Below are 27,652 nucleotides of genomic sequence, written 5' to 3'. Positions count from 1 at the left end.
TAATCAAAACTGGTATATTTTAAAAGAAGACTACTGGAAAATATATTTTACAAACATTAATACATATCAAACACCTCATTAGAAAATTATGGTTTTAATCTCTTGTGTATATGGTCAAAACGGTAAAATTCCCATAAAATCCAATATTTTGTCAACTAGGCATCTTTGAGTGACAATGGCTCAAAAACGAGCACACGGACATAAGTTTTTCTTTCATTTTCTTTCATGGTATGAACTCCTCTTTCCAAAAATCTATCTGAGAAAATCTATTTGAGAAAAAAAAATTAATACAAGAAATTTTTTACTTCTCAGAGGAGAACATCCTTAGTGGAATGTAGAGTCAATTTGAGGTTTTTTTTACGAGAACGGTTGTGGGTTCTTTTGGGTTACGATACGAGGTGATGTTTACAGCGGTGCCCAAGGGATTAAGGTATCCCGACACATTACCACACACCCTCCAGTTCTGGGTCGCGAATTCGAATCCAAACTGGGTAGTTGCCATGCACTGCTTCTCTGGCTTTCCTCTACTACCAAACCTGGCACGTCCTTAAATGACACTGGCTATTAATATGAGGTTAAACCAATAAAACCAAAGGCTTGGACTGAGCGGGTTGTGGTGTGCGATTTAGGAAGGTTACGGGGATTGTTTGTGGGGAGAGGGTGTTGAGAAAAGCAGTGTGCTGGGGCAACATTTCGCATATCAAACTCATATTGTGTTTTACTGATTCAAGTTCAAGATTACAGTTTGTATCACGTGATGTGTGTGATACATTAAAAATAGCACAACTTCACTGGTCTAACATAAGGGTAGCTGATAACGACTTATACAGAACGTCTCGGCCTACGACACTCGGCCATGAGGACTTATCTTGTAGTCGGAGCCTTTTTGGTGATTGTTTTTGTTCCTAATATTTATGGAGAAGTTACAACAGCTAAACTCAACTCACAGAGCATAGACTATATTTCTTTGATACAAAAAGAAATAGGAAATCTTTTTAAAAATGGATCTTTTCAGGGGATATCACAACTACCCGGACTTACATCAATGTTCCCCGGGATAGATATTCGGGGTTTTCTGAACATTCTCCAAAGTTTCAACATTTCTATCCCAACATCAGCTCAATCTGCATCGGCTCTTAAGTTTGTAAACAGCTCCCTGGAACGTTTGAAGCCGGCTGCAGCCGCGGTCCAAACGAGTTACCAGACAAGCCAACATTACCAATCAAATTTGACTCAGAAATGCAGGACGGCTATGAGTGTGTTGGGCTCACAGCTACTCTCTCAAAAACAATGGGCTTTAAAAAGTAAGTGTTTTAGTTGAAAATCAGATACAAAACAAATGTACCTTCTTTGTACATACACGTAGGTTTTGTTGTTCTAAAAAGATAAGATTAATTTGACTTCTCATTTCATCAAAATAGTAAAATTGTAACTGGTGCAATGTTCCATCCCAATTCTATTATTCTGTTGATCCATTGTGTGTCCTACATCTTAAACCCAAAGGCATTTTCTCTAATTTTTATATCGGGGAGCTACGAGAATCACTGGTTAACTATCCAAACAGGTGTCGGGTGGATGAACTCCGCAGCAGACCTTCACAGTGACCGCTAAGTCTCGTCTATTATTAAAGTTATATGTGCCGTATTTTTCATACTCACGAATCAAGACGAGCTTTTAATATGTTATTCAGCACCAACAGTTACCCACATTTTGAGAATTACAAAACTTTCAACCCACAGGTTTTAATTTACATGTACAAATAAGAGCTGAAAATGAAAAATCATTATATTAACATTTTCAGTGTAGTGAAATGAGTACATACGGCCAGACCATGAAGCCATATTGCTGTCTACAATTTCATTTCACATTTGTACAGTATTATTAGTAATTGTAAAGTGATTTCAGAAGGCATGTTTTCATCAAAACATGTATAAGGCTTAAAAACAAGAATTTCACAGGGCATAACCTATGTGTTCTAACTAACGTTTATATGGCATCATATATGTTTGTCTGTCCATTTGAATGATTTTCACAGATTTATTCATTAAAACGTATGGTTTTAATTAGATAATTGAAGAAAAAATAACATGTCAAAATTTTCGGCCAGTTACGGCACATATAACTTTAACAAAACTTTCTTCCCTACCAATTTGGGGATTTAAAGGATACCAAAATATACCATAACATTTAAGAATATGTACTGTGTGTAATTCAAATGATGTTGAAGATGAATTTCTTCATTTTGTTTTGAAATCTCATGTTACTCTGATATCCGTCAAAAAATTATGTTTGTAAGGTAACAGATGTAAAAGAATTACAGAACTTGGCAAAATTCCTTAAAGCTGCGAACGCAAAACGATCTTCATTAATCAACTAGTTACGCTCTTCCGAATGTAGTACTGTCTACCTGTATCTACTCCTCCGAATGTAGCACTGTCTACCTGTATCTTTGTACAATATGTATTATCTGATTCATTTGAATGCAATGTATTAATGTATGTATGTATATTCAACTGCTGAATCAGCAGACTCAAAGTAAATAAATCTTGAAAAAAAAAGAAAAGTTATGTGTATGTATCAAGCTGCAACGACACATACATGCTTTATTTAACTGTCATGTGTCATACTTTTGTCAAGCCTAATCCGGTCAAACAAATAATAACTGCTATAGAAATTTGTGAACATATTGATACGATTAATTGGTACCAACTATGCAATATACACGAGCTGAACATTTTTCCTGAAACATACATTTTTCGTGTATTTTATAGAACTTTCTGAGTAGTAAAATAAATTACTTGCAAACAGTAAAAACATATTGAGTTATGATGCATACTTTCAATATATCAAATTGCTTTTGTTCCACTGAACCATAGAAGTATAATTACACTATACATACACCTTAAATAAGTAGTCCCATGTTCTATGACCACTAATTGAACCCATAGTATCACTACAGATCGTGAGTCATACGGTTTACAACATTAATACATTAACACTTTCACTCATTATTACAGTTAGAAATCTACGATTTATTATTCATCTTATCATGGAAATCAACCTCACTTGAAAACTTCTTCTTTTCTTGGACAAATCATGATATAGTTGTAAATAGCGTATTAAATGTGGGTTTTTTTCACTCCGCCTTTTTAAAAAAAAGTAGGGCGTCGTTTCTGTGATCCTACAATGAGCGTCTATTTAACAATAAAAAGGATTGTTAGATTGCATTTATTGGAGATATAAATGCAATCTGGGTGGCAGATAGATAGAATAGCGCCCGGTAGGGCGCTATGAATATTTATCTGCCAACCAGATTGCATTTATATCTCCAATAAATGCAATTTAACAATCCGTTAATTGTTATATTTACATTTTACTTTCCAGTTCAAAGTAAAACTTAATTGAGATGCGAGTGAACATCTGAATTTCCCGCTTCAGCCATTTAACCTCATCAGCCAAGTTCAATGTGATAAAAAATAGTCCCTATAAAAAATTGAAAAGATTACAAAATTTCAATGTTTTTCAATAGCTTTTCAGTTAACTTTCAATTATCCAGACATTTAAAAGATTTTTTCATAAGTTTCATAACCAAAATGGTTCATTCAACTATAATGTCAATTTTCCCGCGCGGACTAACATGGTGTCAGTAAACAAGACTCGCATTCATTTATGTAGATATTACTACACCAAGTCTAGGCTGCATTTATTGGCTCATAATGCAGATCACAGTTATCATTAGAGTAATGGGAGTCGCAGTGGCAAAATGTAAATATATGCCTATGTATTGCTAGGTCATGCCTGCATAGTTATGTGGTATCATCGTATTGTAAGATAAAGATATATGTTCTGTGTCATCACCTGTGATTATTGCACAGGTAAATAAACAATAAGTATACCTATAGATGTGGTGTAACACTGTCCATACCGGATACTGACCTTTGTTATCAGATAAGGGATTACTTGTACTCGGATTTAAATAACATACAGGTATCAACCCAGATAACAACACACAACTACAAGGGATGTTTTGTTTTGGAAACGTCATTTATCTTTGGTAAATTTTATTGGCAATTACAGGGTATAGAAAAATCATTTTACTTCGTATTACAAAACTGTTTTATCTGGACAACAACTGAATCACCTTGAGCACCCTGTATATTCAATACTACAGGTCTAGGTAAAAGAGGCTGCTTCACTATAATAGTTAGTTCCACGACACCTATACTGAGTCATCCTTTGACCACGGCACCAAGTGGTTTGCAAATCTTGTCTGATTGTTCAATAAGCACGTCGCCCTGTGTTACTGAACACCCAGTGTCGAAGAGACACCCCGTTACCCTATACTGTAGTACACTGTAACTATATCCCATAGTGGTAGCAACAGTGGAGCCCCAACTTACTTAGCTGGGCCCAAACTTATCCAGCTTGATTACTGACAGAATCTTGCCGAAACAGATATTCGCCTCTTACATCGTGCTCCACATTGACAATCTAGCTAAAAATACATATGTTAGGATTGGTGAATTATTCTTGGTATACAGAATTTCACGAATTAACTATTTATTTATTTCAAGAGTAATAAAGCTCTCATTGCTAATGTATCTTCCTTACATTAAAATTAAAAGCTATTTACCATATTCCAGACTTCCCCATTAATTCTTCATTAATTAATTAAAGAATCATTGTAAACTTCTGGAAATCAAGGGAAATAACTCTACTCAAAACATATTACAATCATTCGCTTCATTACCCACGCCTTCGATTCAAAGCGTCCCGTATTGCCTATAAATCATGACAAATTATATATGTGATTCCAGCCAGGATTCTGTCTCTTCATATGTCACTGGCTTCTTGTGGTTAGTCAAGGGTCCCTGCTTCATATCATAGCCTCATCTTGTAACTCCATCCTGCGGCATTGTCGCTGACATGGTATACATCCAGTAGGGAGCTATCAGGTATAGGGGTATATCTCTTCTAGCTGTCCTCGTGTCTGTCCTCTGTAACTCCTAACTTCATCATGAGCACCTGGTAACAGGGTCATCATCAAACCTCAGAGAGAGATGGCCACCGGTCCGTAGTACCGCTCAAATGTTGGTATTCATCAACCTTTACAGACGCCAAAAGGCCATATACTAGCGAATCCAAAATCCTGACGACTGCTACGTGTACCTTTTCCCTGTTTACTAGACACTGGAGTTGATTGTGATATAAACCTAATGCTGTTTTCCTTCAATGTCTCCTCCCTAGCATCTTACTCTGCAGTGTGATCTGTCCAACTTATATCAGACATCATGAAATACTGAATGAACCAACAGACACTGTGCTGCAACTACAACTGTAGTACGGTCTGTAAGTTCTATTTTGGACCCAGGCACTATAACACACAAACTAAATGCTGCCAACAATATATATAAATAAATTTCTAGTCTACTTGAATGTCAAGGTGACATGTGTATTGGTATGACTACAGAACGCTATGTTTACATTTATGTTAATGTTTGATGTATTTTCATTCCTATATCCTTCAATTTATAATTTCTTGGAATGGAAACACAACTGCATTTAATAGTATTTGTGTTTTATTTGTAACTACAAAAACTGAACTGAGTAACTTTCAACAAATATTCATGTTAGTTTAGCTGTCACTCTGATTACAAATGTCCATCTGGTTGAGAAGAAGTTGAGATGAAGCAATACTGATAACTGTAATGCTATACAATGGAATTTCGGTATGACTCGATCGGTACGGTTATAGACAGAAAGTCATTGGTGATGCTTCATGTGGTGTACTCGTAAAAGGCTCTGCACTGATAATTCGGTGATGTAGCTTTTTCAGTGATCACTTCTTAATATGTTAGGGACGCTGATGACTGTACCGGCGTGCTTTGCTAACAATGGCATAATTAACAAAGAGATCTATTTCTCAAAACCATAAAAAGGCAAACATATAATTAAGAAGTCAATTCCTCATGCAACTTTAGTAAACATTTTTGACTTTACTGAAGTCCTTGGTTTTACTCAGTCTGTTTTTGAAAGAAATAGTGTCGCATGTATGTAAAATTGTCCCCAACGAAACTAGCAAATATGAAACTTTCGAATTTTTACCATCTATATTGACTTTAGCCACTTTGTACTAAACTTTTGATATTGTATCTAAAACTATTATAATGATACTGTTGCAGTGATCGACTCCTGGGGGAAACCTCGCGCTGGCCTTTTTGAAGGTAACGCCCGTTGGGATGGAGTGTATGATGAGTGTATGGATATAGAGGCTGAGGTCAACGGACATATCGCTTTTGAGACAAGCTCATGTGCTTCAACTATTCAAACGCCATTAAAGGTATGACTGTAAAGCCGTGTTTATATCTATAGACTCTGTCACTGATAAAATCATTTCAATTTGGCTCATTTTTTCCTTTATTATATAATAAAGCAGGTGAATTTTTTGGCGTCGTCATTGCGAAAATAACATCAAGCAGTAAGTATTACCAAACATCCAAATATATTTTATATCATTTTTGTTCAGTTTGTTGTTTGTCTTGTAGGGCCCTGCTGGCGACCTATCTGTCGTCATCCGCATGTGTTTACCTTCTGCATGTTCCCAGTATCCGGATCCTAACCTTATTACCGACTCGCGTGAGTTTACTTTTCCCTCGTTCATATACATGCCACACCTTGAATGAACTTACAAATGAAAAATGGCATGCCCGAACGAGTTCCAGTCACCACCCCAAACCTATAACTTACAGATCATAGTGTTGCAATAATCGGCTTGACTTTAATCCACGCACGCAAAATAACAAAAACAACACACAATGATTAAAACCAGCCTCTGTGGTCTACTGTACAGCGTTAAACCTTAGGGATGTGTATTCAAGCTTCAGTAAACCACAAAGTAGGTGATTAACGTTGAGTAAGGCAGTGCGTCGTAGGACCACTTCTGATTATAAGATTACAGCATGCAATACTATTATAACGTAAAAGCTGACCTCCCGATTCGCTCTATGTACAAAATTCTTTTGAACTCGAAAAAAAGTCTTCTTAGAAATCTTATTGTTAGCATTAACGTGATGATGCGAGTTTTCAGTTGCTAGTAAATAATAGAATACCCTTACCATAACATGCTTCCTCAATCTGATGTTTAATATTTGTTACGTTTTATTTTATTTTGAAAAAGTAGGCTACCCATCATCGAAAATGAAAAATTAGCGTCATATCGGTTTTTTGTTTACATTCTATGAACGCCAGCACATGATTAGCGTGGTAAATAATACAAGCAGGGACGCCATTGACACCTTGTCTACGTCTACGTTAGTGAAAAAAGGCGATGTTACTATAAAGACCAAATGTTTTTTGTCGAAAGCATGCCTTTAATAACAAGTCTATCAATGTATTTTAACAAACGGATGATTTAATTACTTTAGTTTCATTATTTATCTAGTAATCCAAAGAACGATCGCCTCATCTTATCTTATCTACACTGGCAGGCGAGATGATTCAGTTTTATATTTTGTGATACGACTGTTCGAGTTTACCTTGAGTAACCTATGTAGCTGGCTTAGACACACAAATATGTGGGAGTTATTTCACAATAACATGTTTTTATCACATGATCGTCAGACTTAAGGTCACACTTATCTAAATTTGAACAGTTTTCTCCAGGACGTCGGTTTGTTCAGTTAAACATATTTTCCCTACAGAAATAATAATAATTAAAAACAACCCACAATTTTCATAACAGCATATATGTACATGAAGTTGCAAACGAAAGCTATCAAGCATCCTGAAGTTTTGATATGGGTTTCAAGTATAAATAAATTGATAATTTCTTGGGAGTTTAGACGAATCTATTCCTGTAATTGCTTACTAAACGTATACCCTTATAGAAGAAACTAAACGTATTACTTATTTGATCTAACGGTTAACTGTTTGTGATCAGATTGTGTACCACATCCTAGATTGACAATCATATAATTTTAACTTACAATTTGTTCTTTAATGAGACTTTTACAAAGAGTCGCAACACGTACATACTGCGGTCTCCCAAAACAAGCATCTATACACACACGCAACCTACCACATACAGAGATAAAAGCACTCTCTCAAAGTTGTTGTTTTATTCATGATCAATCTGAAATGCTGTTTACGTTTCTAGTTCTTGCCTTCATACCAACAACTCCAAAACTAACATCGAGTTATAGTTGGTGTCAGACGGAGCCGGAGTACGACCTGAGGACAACTATTACAATGTAAGTTATAGTTGGTGTCAGACGGAGTACCACCTGTGGACAACTATTACAATGTAAGTTATAGTTGGTGTCAGACGGAGTACGAACGAAGGACAACTATTACAATGTAAGTTATAGTTGGTGTCAGACGGAGTACGACCTGTGGACAACTATTACAATGTAAGTTATAGTTGGTGTCAGACGGAGTACGACCTGAGGACAACTATTACAATGTAAGTTATAGTTGGTGTCAGACGATACGACTGGACAACTATTACAATGTAAGTTATAGTTGTTCGACGAGTGGGACCTATACAAGTTGTTGGTGTCAGACGGAGTACCACCTGTGGACAACTATTACAATGTAAGTTATAGTTGGTGTCAGACGGAGTACCACCTGTGGACAACTATTACAATGTAAGTTATAGTTGGTGTCAGACGGAGTACCACCTGTGGACAACTATTACAATGTAAGTTATAGTTGGTGTCAGACGGAGTACCACCTGTGGACAACTATTACAATGTAAGTTATAGTTGGTGTCAGACGGAGTACCACCTGTGGACAACTATTACAATGTATTGTTGTGAAGTTATGTAGTTGTGGTGTCAGACGGAGTACGAACGAAGGACAACTATTACAATGTAAGTTATAGTTGGTGTCAGACGGAGTACGACCTGACGACAACTATTACAATGTAAGTCATAGTTGATGTCAGACGGAGTACGACCTGAGGACAACTATTACAATGTGAGGAACTTAATTAGATATTTAAGTCGTTATTACGATATGACCAACTTGTTATAACGATACGACATATAAGTAGTAATTACGACATAGCTAAGTCGTTTATAACGATAGAGCATGTTTCATATCTTTCCTTTACATGCATATCCAAGTTACAAAATTTAAAAAAGTATAGCATTTATTTGTTAGATCTGTTTGATATGGTTTGCTTTTTGATAAACATTTGATAGATAAGAATCCAGTAGGGATTCACAGATTTGATACAGGTAGGAAAGAAAGAGTTGTTTTGTTTGGTGTAAAAAGACAGCCACTCCCCGGCCAGTGTTCAATATGTTGCGTTTATGTGTTGTAGTATGGTTTGGGAGGCCGCGGTAGATTACCATTTTGTCCCCTTGTTATAGTTGAACTCTTATATTTTATGTATCTCTTTCTCACTGAGGTATGCCACAGTAGTCAGAAAAAATGAATAAAAAGGTGTGCCTTGAAATGACAAGCTAAATCTTCATTGGATAAGAGAAAACCATGTGATCGTGATTATTTTTGTGTACTACAGATGTGTATTGGGTGTGTTTTTACTACTGATGACGTCAGCGACTTTGTTCGAAGTTTTTATTGTTCATCCATACCGTCAGAAAATTAGTAAAGCAACACCAGTGACAGATATTCCTACAAATAATCCAGATCAGGAAGTTGAAATTCCGGTAAAACCTACAGTTATACAAACCATGGATTATCAGCCGGCAGTCGTAACTAGATATACAGGTAAAAGATCAAATAATCATAATATAAATTAATGTAATATTACATGGAAAATGCAGAAAAAATCATACACATTTTTATCAATTATATGCGACCAATATTTAAAATTAAGAGAACATACACAAGTACATTGTATATCTAACACAAACGGAATTTAACTGGAGAAATTAAAAGTGCCCTTTTCACCAAATTTTGCAATTCATGATAAGTTTGACTGATTCATGTGCTTAATCAGTGTGGCATGGTTTTAGTTTTAGTAATCATTGCTAAATTCAACCATTAAAACTTGCAAGACGCTGTCTATTTAGAATGCAAAATATTTGTTTACGCTATTCGCCTTTCCTTCCTTCTATTTGTCCATTTTGTAGGGCTATGCTCCAAGCTACTGTTATCGTTTTCGGTTTGGTCGAACGGGAAGAAACTGCTGAGTGCGGAACAGTCAGGTGGAAGTATGGGGGCTATCAATGGAATACGCTTCTTCAGTATGACATGGGTTATTCTAGGACATACATATATCTTCCTTCTTATGCAACAAGAAATGAGTAAGTGGTAACATTCACACATTTAGGATATGGATGGTGCGTTTTAGAGTTACCTTCCATCTATGTCTTAACAGAAGGCACTAGTGGCTAAGCATGGTAAATGCCTGGTTGTAAGTTAGAGTAATATATGTTCCTTGTAATTACAAGTACAATGCCCCGAATCTCCTAAAATACATATCCCATATTCTGATAATGAGTGGTTAAGCACAATGTACCTAGTGCGATCCGAAATCACAGCTAGTGCTCAAACGACCAATTTATAAATTTAATTGAGTGCATAAAAATAGATTGTAATAATATATGTTTACATATGATTACAACTACAATAAAATCACGAATAGATCCATGATCTGATAAAAATATTTAAAAATTGCATCCTGTGTTTACCATTTGACACAAACAATGTACAATTATTATGACCAATATGTGTTTCAGCAAACATGATTCCGTTTGCCGTCAGGATGTTAAGAAGACGAACGTTCATGGTTATAACGAACGGTCTCCTTTCTGTGGATACATTCTTCACTCTCAGGTACGACCTACCACTAGTCATTGCTTATTATTATAAAAACAACACCATAACAGCTCTTTAAAGAAATATTTACATTTTGCCACTGCGATTCCCATTACTGCATTATGAGCCAATAAATGCAGCCTTGACTTGGTGTAGTAATATCTACATAAATGAATGCGAGTCTTGTTTACTGACACCGTGTTATTCTGCGCGGGAAAATTGACATTAAGTTGAATGAACCATTTTGGTTATGAAATTTATGAAAAAATCTTTTAAATGTCTGGATAATTGAAAGTAAACGGAAAAGCTATTGAAAAACTTTGAGATTTGGTTATCTTTCCAATGTTTATAGGGACTTTTTTATCACATTGAACTTCGCTGTTGAGGTTAAATGGCTGAAGCGGGGAATTCAAATGTTTACTCGCACATCTAAATTATGTTTTACTTTGGACTAGAAATCGAAATGTAAATATAACAATTAAAGGATTGTTAGATTGGGTAGCAGATAAATATCCATAGCCCCCGAACGGGCGCTATTCTATTTATCTGCCAACCAGATTGCATTTATATCTCCAATAAATGCAATCTAACAATCCTTTAATTGTTAACTGTTGCTTTGGTGAACATGGATTTGACGTATGCTATTAATTTTACATTAAATAATGATGGCTGTAGTTATACTCTGTATATGTTATTCAAATCTGTCTTTTTTAACAGCGGTCTTTTACTTGCGTATGTGTTTATGAAAGAGATGAAAAGAGAGAAAGGACGAATCAACTGGTTCATGTTCTACTTCCATAGGTTCTGGAGGTAAGACTGTGGTACATTTTCTACTTCCATAGGTTCTGGGGGGGGGGGGGTTTACTCTGTTTTTCATGTTCTACTTCAATAGGTTCTGGAGGTAAGTCTGGTTCAAGTGATTCTGGAGGTCCATATTTTATCGTACTATATAGGAACAGTGTAATGTGTCATTTTACTTGAAAGATTTTTGCATCACAAAAAATAAAGACTAATATTTCTAAGAGTAACATTCCAAAATTTAACGCTAAAACTAAAGTATAGACATATACATGTCATGTAAACTTAATTACAGTAACAAGTGTGGTGGCCATCACAAAACACCTTAAGCTGTACATATATCTTATCTATTCCTTAAATGGTTGCTGAATGTGAAAATATCATCGAATGTGTGTATTTCGAGATGCTAGATTTTGGAAGATTGCGTGATCATGTAAACGTTTGTTTTAGGTTGACACCACCGTACATGTTGATGATGATGCTGGATATCGTCATGTTCCGTTACCTTGGTGACGGACCGAACTGGTCACCAGAGGGCCTTGAAACTAACTTCTGTAAGGACACGTGGTGGACAAACCTCCTCTACGTCAACAATTTTGTAAAAACTGATAAACCGGTAATAACACATATCATTTTTCTATTCAAGTGGTTTGTTTCGTTAACTTTGTATAATGTCTTATAAACAGCTATCGTCTTGCGGTATACGAATGTCTGTTTTGGGAGGCTGCGATATATTCGTGTATGCTTATAATAGTGGATCTCTTGTCATTTTTATAGTCCTATCTCACTGAATCATGCAGCCGAGGACACCAAACAAGCGAATTCCACCCTGTCACATTACACTGACAACGGGCAAACCAGTCGTCCCCCTTTTTTTCTTAGATTTTGTTTAAGTCAGTTACGTTAGATAATCAATACTCAATTTATATTGATGCCACACGTAATTAATAAATATCACAATGAATATGTCCCTATTTTAGTCAGTTAGATATCGATTAGTAAAAGCTAAACTACCGTTACCATGATAGTCACATCTTGAATACCTAAATTAAAAATAAAACCAGACGAATTATTACGAAAAGATATGGCCTGATGTATAGCCTGATATGGAATGGTGATATTACGGTTTTGTAAAATATCTGATATAACTGGTATATTTGTATATAGTGTGTCGGATGGGCGTGGTATATTAACTACTAGATATAACTGGTATATTTGTATATGCAGTGTTTCGGATGGGCGTGGTATATAAACTATTTGATATAACTGGTATATTTGTATATGCAGTGTTTCGGATGGGCGTGGTATATAAACTATTTGATATATATGGTATATTTGTATATGCAGTGTTTCGGATGGGGTGGTATATAAACTATTGATATAATGGTATATTGTATATGAGTGTTCGGATGGGTGTGGTATATAAACTATTTGATATAACTGGTATATTTGTATATGCAGTGTTTCGGATGGGTGTGGTATATAAACTATTTGATATAACTGGTATATTTGTATATAGTGTGTCGGATGGGCGTGGTATATAAACTATTTGATATAACTGGTATATTTGTATATGCAGTGTTTCGGATGGGTGTGGTATATAAACTATTTGATATAACTGGTATATTTGTATATGCAGTGTTTCGGATGGGCATGGTATCTCGCTAACGACATGCAGTTTTATTGGATCAGCCCCGTTATACTTGTACCTCTGTATTTGTAAGTATCACATCAGCACATTCCCATCAGATGTCATATCGACATATCAATACTCCAGACTAGGTACACCTATCTCAGGTATCGTTTATGTATATTTGCTACAGATAGGTTAAGCAGATGGGAAAAGGTATATTTATCAGGAAATATGACGTATACTAGTTTTTTAAAAGATAAATGGGATGTAAGCCGATAGGTATTCAATTAGAAAAAATATGATACTTATTTTTTAAAGCAATAGAAGTACAGAGAAATGTGTTAAGTCATGGTTTATACTGGCATTAAATGATCAGAACTAAATCATATCGTTAACATTATTTACAGTTATACGTGCCGTAATATTTATACTCACGAATCAAGAATAGCTTTTAATATTCCATACACTATAAAGAATTACCAACATTTTGAGAATTGCATATTTACAATGCATAGGTTTTAATTCTACAAGTACAGATAAGAGCTGAAAATGATTTTGGCAGCGCAGTAAAATGAGTGCATACGGTTAGAACATGAAGCCAAGTTGTCGTCTATAATTTCATTTAACATTTCTACAGTGTAATTAGTAATTATAAAGTGATTAATACATGTATTTTTCCGTCTAAACATACATAAGGTATAAAAACACAAGAATTGTATACGGTTAGAACATGAAGCCAAGTTGTCGTCTATAATTTCATTTAACATTTCTACAGTGTAATTAGTAATTATAAAGTGATTAATACATGTATTTTTCCGTCTAAACATACATAAGGTATAAAAACACAAGAATTGTGTAGTTCATAAACTATGCGTTGTAATTAACGTGTATTAGGCATCACACATTTTTGTTTCTCCATTTGAATGATTTTCACAGCTGAATTTATCATACCTGATAGCTTTCCATAGACTACTGAAGAAACACTGTCAAAGTTTTTGCCCAGTTACGGCGCATGCAACTTTAACGGATTTCAAATTGAAATCTTGATATGTAGTAGTACTATCCTTAGGGGACAAGCCAAATGTTTTATGTAACATCAGATATAATTTGTTTTCTCTGCTGTAGCTCCAAGAAGATCGGCAGTTTCATTGCCTTTTTGTTCCTGTTGGGTACAACAATTACCAGTGGTGTTGTCTCAAAACACTTTGAACTCCCTTCAACACAGTACTCCACTGTTCCCAATCCGTAAGTATAACGTTCTAATGACGGAAGTTACTTTTTGGTTTTAACAGAAAAGACACCACGTTATAATCAGTGTCTGATAGCTGCCCAACTTTAGTTTTGAAATTGCTACTTGTTGTACGTCTGTGGCGGTAGTACATGTAGGTAAGTCCTCCTATTGTAGCCACCGCTAGCTTCTGTTCCATTCGACCAGGTGTTCCTGATGTGTACAGACGTTTGGCCCTTCAATGACCAGATGCTCATGATGTGTACAGGTGTTTGGCCCTTCAATGACCAGGTGTCAATCATGTGTACAGATGTTTGGCCCTTCAATGACCAGGTGCCCATGATGTGTACAGATGTCTGGCTCTTCAACGACCAAATGTCAATAATTTGTACATAGTTTTGCCCTGCAAAGACCAGGTGTTCCTGATGTGTACAGATGTTTGGCCCTTCAATGACCAGGTGTCCATGTGTACAGATGTTTGGCCCTTCAATGACCAGGTGCCCATGATGTGTACAGATGTTTGGCTCTTCAACGACCAAATGTCAATAATTTGTACATAGGTTTGCCCTGCAAAGACCAGGTGTTCCTGATGTGTACAGATCTTTGGCCCTTCAATGACCAGGTGGTCGTGATGTGTACAGATGTGTATCCCTTCAATGACCAGGTGTCCATGATGTGTACAGATGTTTGTCCCTTCATTGACCAAGTGTCAATAATTTGTACAGATGTTTGGCCATTCAATGACTATTCTTTGACACAAGTGACACTTAGGGCTATGGGGTCAGGATGCGACCAAATCAGGAAGCAGTAAAGCCGCCCCCCCCCCCCAAAAAAAAAATAAATGAGTTCAATAACAAAAAAATAAATAAGTATGTTAATGGTATCGTTGGATAATTTAACAGAATTTAACATTGACGAGGGAAGTAGGGTTGTGATAATAAATCGCCGTGGACTTGTTAAATGTCAAACAATGACCTTAGAATAAATCTAAAAATAAAATACCTAGTTATACATTGTCTAATTGTCTGCGTTTATACCACGTGATTATAAAATGGCAGTTCATCATTGTAAAAATAAGTCTATGCTGATGTTTATTTTTAGATATCATCTACATACTATAGTGGGACCACACTATAGAATGAATAAGTATAGACCATACTCTCATCTTTAAAACATTCATGTACCTCGCCTTATTGTCTTGATTACCCTTGCTGTTTAGCTTTTGTAATCAATGTCTCTTTCTGATACAGACACGCAGGGGACTACTTCGATAACTACTACATCAAGCCGTATTGTCGTATGGGGCCCTACATTGTGGGCATGATGACAGGTTACATACTCTATCGAACTAAAGGCAAATACAAGATAGCGCTGGTAAGTCCTATATCGTCATATTGTCGCATGGGGCCCTACATTGTGGGCATGATTACAGGCTACATACTCTATCGAACTAAAGGCAAATACAAGATAGCGCTGGTAAGTCCTATATCGTCATATTGTCGTATGGGGCCCTACATTTTGGGTATGGTGACAGGCTACATACTCTATCGAACTAAAGGCAAATACAAGATAGCGCTGGTAAGTCCTATATCGTCATATTGTCGCATGGGGCCCTACATTGTGGGCATGATGACAGGCTACATACTCTATCGAACTAAAGGCAAATACAAGATAGCGCTGGTAAGTCCTATATCGTCATATTGTCGCATGGGGCCCTACATTGTGGGCATGATGACAGGCTACATACTCTATCGAACTAAAGGCAAATACAAGATAGCGCTGGTAAGTCCTATATCGTCATATTGTCGCATGGGGCCCTACATTGTGGGCATGATGACAGGCTACATACTCTATCGAACTAAAGGCAAATACAAGATAGTGCTGGTAAGACCTATATCGTCATATTGTCGCATGGGGCCCTACATTGTGGGCATGATGACAGGCTACATACTCTATCGAACTAAAGGCAGATACAAGATAGCGCTGGTAAGTCCTATATCGTCATATAGTCAGATGATGAAATGGTTATCAGAAGGATTGGAGGTTGTGTATAAAAAGGTGTTTAAATTACATCAACCAGTCTTTGCCTTTATTCAGAACGCATGTAGAGTCAGTAGGTTCTAAAACCATGGATATTTTCATGAAATACATGTACTTGTGTTCATCTATATAATGCAAATTCATAACCAAATTAATCTAACATACAATTACCGATCGCAATGATAGTATACTTATAATCCTTGTTTGAACAAGAAGAACTTTCCATTTCACAATGCGATATGCATAAAAACCATACGAGTCCTTAGGGAGGAAAACCGCAATCGTCTTCATATCATACCAGTCAATACGGGGGTTTCGAGATCCCAAAACGACGTGCGTTAAGTATTATTTACCGTCGATTAGTCCCACCTTCCGGTGATTATGACGTCGTCATTTGACGTGATTTTTGTGCTGACATAATCACCGGAAGGTGGGACTAATTGACGATAAATAGTTCGTTGCCCATGTCGTTTTGGAATCTCGAAACCCCCGTATTGCGATGATTGAAATAGCTTATTTAGCATTGGATGTACGTGTATTCTTTTTGTGCAATGAAACTATGGCGTTAATTCGCTTAGTTTTAAGATGAGTTCATGATTTTGATCTCCACTGAAAAGTATACAGGTATATTCACCTTAAGTAAATTTGTGTTTCAAGCCGGTGAATATATTTATATGGATTGTGATGGTCATTGTGGCTGGTCTGGTGACTTACGGGCCTTACAATGAGACTACAGGGGACTGGATGAGCGTAGACGTGGCTGCCCTTTACAATGCCACTCACAAGCCACTGTGGGGACTCTGTATATCCTGGCTCATATTCGCATGCGTCACCGGAAATGCTGGTACGTTGTTCTAGTTGTTGTTGGATTTGAATTTTGGTGCCTCTCGGAATATCTTAAATGGTATTAAATATCAGTCGTTAAGATGCTGTATATAGAATATCAGCAACTATACATTAGTTGTACCACATTTACTTTATAAATCATTTCATTCAGGTTTCATCAACACGTTTCTGTCCTGGAGTCCGTTCATTCCACTTGGACGCCTGACTTACTGTGCCTACCTTGTCCATCCAGTAATCATATTCGCGTACTTGAGGTCCTTGAGAGAGAATGTGTACGCTACCGATTTTGTCATGGTACGTATAAGGGTTTGTGACCCAGCCTTTTAATGATGAGTGTAGCGTTTCGTAGTACAATCAATCGATGGGTCTCCGACAATAATTACTTGTATACACAATGTATTTCATATAAAGAAATATAAGTTTATTTATTAATTTCTTTCTTTTTGATTTTTAAGTTGATATGCGTTTATTATTGCCCTTTGAACAACATCAATGTCGTCATAAATACTTTCATTTTAAAGCGAATAATTTATATTTAGAACGGTGCTAAATTTACACGGGGCTTCCCCATAATGTTGGGGAATGTTGGATATGGAATTTATTCCACACGAGTGAGTTATTTTTTAAACTTAACAAAAGACCCGAGCTTTAGCGAGTGTCTTTTTTAACTTTTAAAAAATAACTTACGAGTGTGGAATAAATTCCATATCCAACAACCACGAGTCGTGTGACCTGTTTCTACCACAATTATATCCGCTTTTAGCCGATAGAAATACGACGAGGATAAGTACGCTATCAAACAGCAGTTTTGGCGTCAAGCGGCGATCACAGCATAGTATGACGTCACTCGATTATTGATGACGTTGACAAATGATGACACGACACTCAGAAAGACGTAGTTCGGTCAAAGTTCACCGTGTCAGCCAATCAGAATGCGTACAGAGTTTCTACCACGTGTGGTATAAACAAATTGTTTTAAATCAACAGCTGCATCGTTTATTTGATACCCTGAGAGTTGAATAACACTGACTATTGTGGTAGAAAAGGACTTTTGGAAGGCCAAAGAACGCATTTAGACTGGTTTCCTTTGCCCGACTATTCGCTTTAAAATAAAAATAAATTTTTAAAAAAACTGACTGCAGTTCACCAAAGTGAGATGAATATTGATCGTGTTTTGTTTCAACTAAAATTATTCCCAACATTTAGCCAATATTTCCTTTAAACTGACAACATTTGGCCACCTCGTCACTGTCTAGTATTATTCTATTTGTATGTTGTTTCTATCAGATTTACCAGTTTATTGACCACCTCGTCACTGTCTAGTATTATTCTATTTGTATGTTGTTTCTATCAGGTCTACCAGTTTATTGGCCACCTCGTCACTGTCTAGTATTATTCTATTTGTATGTTGTTTCTATCAGATCTACCAGTTTATTGGCCACCTCGTCTCTGTCTAGTATTATTATATTTGTAGGTTGTTTCTATCAGGTCTACCAGTTTATTGACCACCTCGTCACTGTCTAGTATTATTCTATTTGTATGTTGTTTCTATCAGGTCTACCAGTTTATTGGCCACCTCGTCACTGTCTAGTATTATTCTATTTGTATGTTGTTTCTATCAGATCTACCAGTTTATTGGCCACCTCGTCACTGTCTAGTATTATTCTATTTGTATGTTGTTTCTATCAGGTCTACCAGTTTATTGGCCACCTCGTCACTGTCTAGTATTATTATATTTGTATGTTGGGCCACCTGGTCAATGTCTGGTATTATTCTATTTGTATGTTGTTTCTATCAGATCTACCAGTTTATTGGCCACCTATAGCTAGTCACTGTCTAGTATTATTCTATTTGTATGTTGTTTCTATCAGGTGTACAAGTTTATTGGCCACCTCGTCACTGCCTAGTATTATTCTATTTGTATGTTGTTTCTATCAGGTCTACCAGTTTATTGGCCACCTCGTCTCTGTCTAGTATTATTCTATTTGTATGTTGTTTCTATCAGATCTACCGGTTTATTGGCCACCTCGTCTCTGTCTAGTATTATTCTATTTGTGTGTTGTTTCTATCAGGTCTACCAGTTTATTGACCACCTCGTCACTGTCTAGAATTATTCTATTTGTATGTTGTTTCCATCAGATCTACCAATTTATTGGCCACCTCGTTACTGTCTAGTATTATTCTATTTGTATGTTGTTTCTATCAGGTCTACCAGTTTATTGACCACCTCGTCACTGTCTAGTATTATTCTATTTGTATGTTGTTTCTATCAGGTCTACCAGTTTATTGGCCACCTCGTCACTGTGTAGTATTATTCTATTTGTATGTTGTTTCTATCAGGTCTACCAGTTTATTGGCCACCTCGTCACTGTCTAGTATTATTCTATTTGTATGTTGTTTCTATCATGTTTTCTACCAGTTTATTGGCCACCTCGTCACTGTCTAGTATTATTCTATTTGTATGTTATTTCTATCAGGTCTACCAGTTTATTGGCCACCTCGTCTCTGTCTAGTATTATTCTATTTGTATGTTGTTTCTACCAGGTCTACCAGTTTATTGGCCACCTCGTCTCTGTCTAGTATTATTCTATTTGTATGTTGGGCCACCTCGTCACTGTCTAGTATTATTCTATTTGTATGTTGTTTCTATCAGGTCTACCAGTTTATTGGCCACCTCGTCTCTGTCTAGTATTATTCTATTTGTATGTTGTTTCTATCAGATCTACCAGTTTATTGGCCACCTCGTCACCGTCTAGTATTATTCTATTTGTGTGTTGTTTCTATCAGATCTACCAGTGTATTGGCCACCTATAGCTAGTCACTGTCTAGTATTATTCTATTTGTATGTTGTTTCTATCAGGTCTACCAGTTTATTGGCCACCTCGTCACTGTCTAGTATTATTCTATTTGTATGTTGTTTCTATCAGGTCTACCAGTTTATTGGCCACCTCGTCACTGTCTAGAATTATTCTATTTGTATGTTGTTTCTATCAGATCTACCAGTTTATTGACCACCTCGTCACTGTCTAGTATTATTCTATTTGTATGTTGTTTCTATCAGATCTACCAGTTTATTGGCCACCTCGTTACTGTCTAGTATTATTCTATTTGTATGTTGTTTCTATCAGATCTACCAGTTTATTGGCCACCTCGTCACTGTCTAGTATTATTCTATTTGTATGTTGTTTCTATCAGGTCTACCAGTTTATTGGCCACCTCGTCACTGTCTAGAATTATTCTATTTGTATGTTGTTTCTATCAGATCTACCAGTTTATTGGCCACCTCGTCACTGTCTAGAATTATTCTATTTGTATGTTGTTTCTATCAGATCTACCAGTTTATTGACCACCTCGTCACTGTCTAGTATTATTCTATTTGTATGTTGTTTCTATCAGATCTACCAGTTTATTGACCACCTCGTCACTGTCTAGTATTATTCTATTTGTATGTTGTTTCTATCAGATCTACCAGTTTATTGACCACCTCGTCACTGTCTAGTATTATTCTATTTGTGTGTTGTTTCTATCAGATCTACCAGTTTATTGACCACCTCGTCACTGTCTAGTATTATTCTATTTGTATGTTGTTTCTATCAGATTTACCAGTTTATTGGCCACCTCGTCTCTGTCTAGTATTATTCTATTTGTATGTTGTTTCTATCAGATCTACCAGTTTATTGGCCACCTCGTTACTGTCTAGTATTATTATATTTGCATGTTGGGCCACCTCGTCACTGTCTAGTATTATTCTATTTGTGTGTTGTTTCTATCAGATCTACCAGTTTATTGACCACCTCGTCACTGTCTAGTATTATTCTATTTGTATGTTGTTTCTATCAGGTCTACCAGTTTATTGGCCACCCCGTCACTGTCTAGTATTATTCTATTTGTATGTTGTTTCTATCAGATCTACCAGTTTATTGGCCACCTCGTCACTGTCTAGTATTATTCTATTTGTATGTTGTTTCTATCAGATCTACCAGTTTATTGGCCACCTCGTCACTGTCTAGTATTATTCTATTTGTATGTTGGGCCACCTGGTCAATGTCTGGTATTATTCTATTTGTATGTTGTTTCTATCAGATCTACCAGTTTATTGGCCACCTATAGCTAGTCACTGTCTAGTATTATTCTATTTGTATGTTGTTTCTATCAGGTGTACAAGTTTATTGGCCACCTCGTCACTGCCTAGTATTATTCTATTTGTATGTTGTTTCTATCAGGTCTACCAGTTTATTGGCCACCTCGTCTCTGTCTAGTATTATTCTATTTGTATGTTGTTTCTATCAGATCTACCAGTTTATTGGCCACCTCGTCACTGTCTAGTTTTATTCTATTTGTATGTTGTTTCTATCAGGTCTACCAGTTTATTGGCCACCTCGTCACTGTCTAGTATTATTCTATTTGTATGTTGTTTCTATCAGATCTACCAGTTTATTGGCCACCTCGTCACTGTCTAGTATTATTATATTTGTAGGTTGTTTCTATCAGGTCTACCAGTTTATTGACCACCTCGTCACTGTCTAGTATTATTCTATTTGTATGTTGTTTCTATCAGATCTACCAGTTTATTGGCCACCTCGTCACTGTCTAGAATTATTCTATTTGTATGTTGTTTCTATCAGATCTACCAGTTTATTGGCCACCTCGTCACTGTCTAGTATTATTCTATTTGTATGTTGTTTCTATCAGGTCTACCAGTTTATTGACCACCTCGTCACTGTCTAGTATTATTCTATTTGTATGTTGTTTCTATCAGGTCTACCAGTTTATTGGCCACCTCGTCACTGTGTAGTATTATTCTATTTGTATGTTGTTTCTATCAGGTCTACCAGTTTATTGGCCACCTCGTCACTGTCTAGTATTATTCTATTTGTATGTTGTTTCTATCATGTTTTCTACCAGTTTATTGGCCACCTCGTCACTGTCTAGTATTATTCTATTTGTATGTTATTTCTATCAGGTCTACCAGTTTATTGGCCACCTCGTCTCTGTCTAGTATTATTCTATTTGTATGTTGTTTCTACCAGGTCTACCAGTTTATTGGCCACCTCGTCTCTGTCTAGTATTATTCTATTTGTATGTTGGGCCACCTCGTCACTGTCTAGTATTATTCTATTTGTATGTTGTTTCTGTCAGGTCTACCAGTTTATTGGCCACCTCGTCACTGTCTAGAATTATTCTATTTGTATGTTGTTTCTATCAGATCTACCAGTTTATTGGCCACCTCGTCACTGTCTAGTATTATTCTATTTGTATGTTGTTTCTATCAGGTCTACCAGTTTATTGGCCACCTATAGCTAGTCACTGTCTAGTATTATTCTATTTGTATGTTGTTTCTATCAGGTCTACCAGTTTATTGGCCACCTCGTCACTGTCTAGTATTATTCTATTTGTATGTTGTTTCTATCAGGTCTACCAGTTTATTGGCCACCTCGTCACTGTCTAGTATTATTCTATTTGTATGTTGTTTCTATCAGATCTACCAGTTTATTGGCCACCTCGTCACTGTCTAGTATTATTCTATTTGTATGTTGTTTCTATCAGATCTACCAGTTTATTGGCCACCTCGTCACTGTCTAGTATTATTCTATTTGTATGTTGTTTCTATCAGATCTACCAGTTTATTGGCCACCTCGTCACTGTCTAGTATTATTCTATTTGTATGTTGTTTCTATCAGATCTACCAGTTTATTGTCCACCTTGTCACTGTCTAGTATTATTCTATTTGTATGTTGTTTCTATTAGATCTACCAGTTTATTGGCCACTCGTCACTGTCTAGTTATTCTCGTCACTGTCTAGTATTTTTATTTGTATGTTGTTTCTGTTACCAGGGCCACCTCGTCACTGTCTAGTATTATTCTATTTGTATGTTGTTTCTATCAGATCTACCAGTTTATTGGCCACCTCGTCACTGTCTAGTATTATTCTATTTGTATGTTGTTTCTATCAGATCTACCAGTTTATTGACCACCTCGTCACTGTCTAGTATTATTCTATTTGTATGTTGTTTCTATCAGATCTACCAGTTTATTGGCCACCTCGTCACTGTCTAGTATTATTCTATTTGTATGTTGTTTCTATCAGATCTACCAGTTTATTGGCCACCTCGTCACTGTCTAGTATTATTCTATTTGTATGTTGTTTCTATCAGATCTACCAGTTTATTGGCCACCTCGTCTCTGTCTAGTATTATTCTATTTGTATGTTGTTTCTATCAGATCTACCAGTTTATTGACCACCTCGTCACTGTCTAGTATTATTCTATTTGTATGTTGTTTCTATCAGATCTACCAGTTTATTGACCACCTCGTCACTGTCTAGTATTATTCTATTTGTATGTTGTTTCTATCAGATCTACCAGTTTATTGGCCACCTCGTCACTGTCTAGTATTATTCTATTTGTATGTTGTTTCTATCAGATCTACCAGTTTATTGGCCACCTCGTCACTGTCTAGTATTATTCTATTTGTATGTTGTTTCTATCAGATCTACCAGTTTATTGACCACCTCGTCACTGTCTAGTATTATTCTATTTGTATGTTGTTTCTATCAGATCTACCAGTTTATTGGCCACCTCGTCACTGTCTAGTATTATTCTATTTGTATGTTGTTTCTATCAGATCTACCAGTTTATTGACCACCTCGTCACTGTCTAGTATTATTCTATTTGTATGTTGTTTCTATCAGATCTACCAGTTTATTGGCCACCTCGTCACTGTCTAGTATTATTCTATTTGTATGTTGTTTCTATCAGGTCTACCAGTTTATTGGCCACCTCGTCACTGTCTAGTATTATTCTATTTGTAGGTTGTTTCTATCAGATCTACCAGTTTATTGGCCACCTCGTCACTGTCTAGTATTATTCTATTTGTGTGTTGTTTCTATGAGATCACCAGTTTATTGGCCACCTTGTTACTGTCTAGTATTATTCTATTTGTATGTTGTTTCTATCAGATCTACCAGTTTATTGGCCACCTCGTCACTGTCTAGTATTATTCTATATGTATGTTGTTTCTATCAGATTTACCAGTTTATTGTCCACCTTGTCACTGTCTAGTATTATTCTATTTGTATGTTGTTTCTATTAGATCTACCAGTTTATTGGCCACCTCGTCACTGTCTAGTATTATTCTATTTGTATGTTTGGCCACCTCGTCACTGTCTAGTATTATTCTATTTGTATGTTGTTTCTATCAGATCTACCAGTTTATTGGCCACCTCGTCACTGTCTAGTATTATTCTATTTGTATGTTGTTTCTATCAGATCTACCAGTTTATTGGCCACCTCGTTACTGTCTAGTATTATTCTATTTGTATGTTGTTTCTATCAGATCTACCAGTTTATTGGCCACCTCGTCACTGTCTAGTATTATTCTATTTGTGTGTTGTTTCTATGAGATCTACCAGTTTATTGGCCACCTTGTTACTGTCTAGTATTATTCTATTTGTATGTTGTTTCTATCAGATCTACCAGTTTATTGGCCACCTCGTCACTGTCTAGTATTATTCTATATGTATGTTGTTTCTATCAGATTTACCAGTTTATTGTCCACCTTGTCACTGTCTAGTATTATTCTATTTGTATGTTGTTTCTATTAGATCTACCAGTTTATTGGCCACCTCGTCACTGTCTAGTATTATTCTATTTGTATGTTGGGCCACCTCGTCACTGTCTAGTATTATTCTATTTGTATGTTGTTTCTATCAGATCTACCAGTTTATTGGCCACCTCGTCACTGTCTAGTATTATTCTATTTGTATGTTGTTTCTATCAGATCTACCAGTTTATTGGCCACCTCGTTACTGTCTAGAATTATTCTATTTGTATGTTGTTTCTATCAGATCTACCAGTTTATTGGCCACCTCGTTACTGTCTAGTATTATTCTATTTGTATGTTGTTTCTATCAGATCTACCAGTTTATTGGCCACCTCGTCACTGTCTAGTATTATTCTATTTGTATGTTGTTTCTATCAGATCTACCAGTTTATTGGCCACCTCGTCACTGTCTAGTATTATTCTATTTGTATGTTGTTTCTATCAGATCTACCAGTTTATTGGCCACCTCGTTACTGTCTAGTATTATTCTATTTGTATGTTGTTTCTATCAGATCTACCAGTTTATTGGCCACCTCGTTACTGTCTAGTATTATTCTATTTGTATGTTGTTTCTATCAGGTCTACCAGTTTATTGGCCACCTCGTCACTGTCTAGTATTATTCTATTTGTATGTTGTTTCTATCAGGTCTACCAGTTTATTGGCCACCTCGTCACTGTCTAGTATTATTCTATTTGTATGTTGTTTCTATCAGATCTACCAGTTTATTGGCCACCTCGTCACTGTCTAGAATTATTCTATTTGTATGTTGTTTCCATCAGATCTACCAGTTTATTGACCACCTCGTCACTGTCTAGTATTATTCTATTTGTATGTTGTTTCTATCAGATCTACCAGTTTATTGGCCACCTCGTCACTGTCTAGTATTATTCTATTTGTATGTTGTTTCTATCAGATCTACCAGTTTATTGGCCACCTCGTCACTGTCTAGTATTATTCTATTTGTATGTTGTTTCTATCAGATCTACCAGTTTATTGACCACCTCGTCACTGTCTAGTATTATTCTATTTGTAGGTTGTTTCTATCAGATCTACCAGTTTATTGCCCACCTCGTCACTGTCTAGTATTATTCTATTTGTTTGTTGTTTCTATCAGATCTACCAGTTTATTGGCCACCTCGTCACTGTCTAGTATTATTCTATTTGTATGTTGTTTCTATCAGGTCTACCAGTTTATTGGCCACCTCGTCACTGTCTAGTATTATTCTATTTGTATGTTGTTTCTATCAGATCTACCAGTTTATTGGCCACCTCGTCACTGTCTAGTATTATTCTATTTGTATGTTGTTTCTATCAGGTCTACCAGTTTATTGGCCACCACGTCACTGTCTAGTATTATTCTATTTGTATGCTGTTTCTATCAGGTCTACCAGTTTATTGACCTCCTCGTCACTGTCTGGTATTATTCTATTTGTATGCTGTTTCTATCAGGTCTACCAGTTTATTGGCCACCTCGTCACTGTCTAGTATTATTCTATTTGTATGTTGTTTCTATCAGATCTACCAGTTTATTGACCACCCCGTCACTGTCTAGTATTATGCTATATGTATGTTGTTTCTATCAGATCTACCAGTTTATTGAACACCTCGTCACTGTCTAGTATTATTCTATTTGTATGTTGTTTCTATCAGATCTACCAGTTTATTGACCACCTCGTCACTGTCTAGTATTATTCTATTTGTATGTTGTTTCTATCAGATCTACCAGTTTATTGACCACCTCGTCACTGTCTAGTATTATTCTATTTGTATGTTGTTTCTATCAGGTCTACCAGTTTATTGGCCACCTCGTCACTGTATGTTGTTTCTATCAGATCTACCAGTTTATTGACCACCTCGTCACTGTCTAGTATTATTCTATTTGTGTGTTTTTTCTATCAGGTCTACCAGTTTATTGGCCACCTCGTCACTGCCTACCTCGCGGCGTTTGTCCTCTCACTAACATTCGAGTCGCCAATGATGGGGCTGGAAAAGGCCATATTTCGTCGAGGAGAAAAGAAGAAACAATAATTCTAACAGCGAACATATGGTGAGGCATAGACCGGAGAAAACGTAATTAAAATTAAAGTTAATTATCGGCATATTCTCATTTTAGTACTTATAACTTCACGAAAACTACTTCTAATGTACACTAGTTTAGCTCTTTCAAGTTAGAAATGTAACACTTTAAAATATTTTAACGTTTCTTTGGACAGTAACATTGGTACAATAACCCATTAAAATGTAATACAATGTAACAAAAATGTTGAAAAGGATTGAGAACCATTGATACACGTGATTTACCAGTACACAATGCTTACAACGGCAATCAGAACGATAGACTACCGACGCGCAATAATGTAAAATTATCGGGCAAAGATGAAATTCAAGACTTACAATGTATAAAGTAATATTGTAGCCAAGCCAAATATGATATTTGCATAATTAAGCCAAAGCGATAAACTTGATAACAGAAGTTTATCAATGAAACCCATAACGCTTTGATTAATACCTTTCCTAGAAATTGAGGATGTTGATTAGATTCTTTTTCAATAAAACGTTTGTTTGAAATGTTGTTAGCCTGGTAAGGAATAGTGATATACACACTTAATCCTGTATAATGTATAAATATCACACTTGTAAAGGGTATGATACGCTGTATAGGAGCTAACCCATGACATATGTATTGTAATGTTTTTGTAATAAACTATTTGAAAGT

General features: G+C 36.1%; 1 protein-coding gene across 2 annotated transcripts; it reads left to right on the top strand.

The window, feature by feature from the left end:
- Positions 1–807: 807 nt before the first annotated feature.
- On the top strand, positions 808–27,652 carry LOC138315141 (nose resistant to fluoxetine protein 6-like). 2 transcript variants are annotated; one of them, XM_069255939.1, is made up of 16 exons: positions 808–1,304; positions 6,183–6,340; positions 6,546–6,636; positions 8,156–8,249; positions 9,527–9,735; positions 10,101–10,274; positions 10,710–10,806; positions 11,506–11,598; positions 12,037–12,202; positions 13,226–13,305; positions 14,345–14,464; positions 15,698–15,777; positions 15,982–16,025; positions 17,145–17,331; positions 17,485–17,627; positions 26,836–27,652. In XM_069255939.1, the coding sequence occupies exons 1-16, from the start codon at positions 857–859 to the stop codon at positions 26,962–26,964; spliced, it is 2,313 nt and encodes a 770-aa protein (XP_069112040.1). In that variant the 5' UTR covers positions 808–856; the 3' UTR covers positions 26,965–27,652. The 2 variants fall into 2 exon arrangements, with proteins under 2 accessions (XP_069112040.1, XP_069112030.1); XM_069255929.1 differs by lacking the exon at positions 15,982–16,025 and having other exon boundaries at positions 15,698–15,821.

This window comes from Argopecten irradians, chromosome 1 (genome assembly GCF_041381155.1).
Source record: "Argopecten irradians isolate NY chromosome 1, Ai_NY, whole genome shotgun sequence".
In the NCBI taxonomy this organism is placed as follows: domain Eukaryota; kingdom Metazoa; phylum Mollusca; class Bivalvia; order Pectinida; family Pectinidae; genus Argopecten; species Argopecten irradians.
This window is presented reverse-complemented; position numbering and strand designations above follow the sequence as displayed.

Excerpts from the sequence above, each read along its gene's own strand:
- LOC138315141 (XM_069255939.1), top strand. The coding sequence starts at position 857 with ATGAGGACTTATCTTGTAGTCGGAGCCTTTTTGGTGATTGTTTTTGTT. Across the intron at positions 14,465-15,697 it reads TACTCCACTGTTCCCAATCC|ACACGCAGGGGACTACTTCG; the intron begins GTAAGTATAACG and ends TTTCTGATACAG. Across the intron at positions 15,778-15,981 it reads CATTGTGGGCATGATGACAG|GCTACATACTCTATCGAACT; the intron begins GTTACATACTCT and ends GTATGGTGACAG.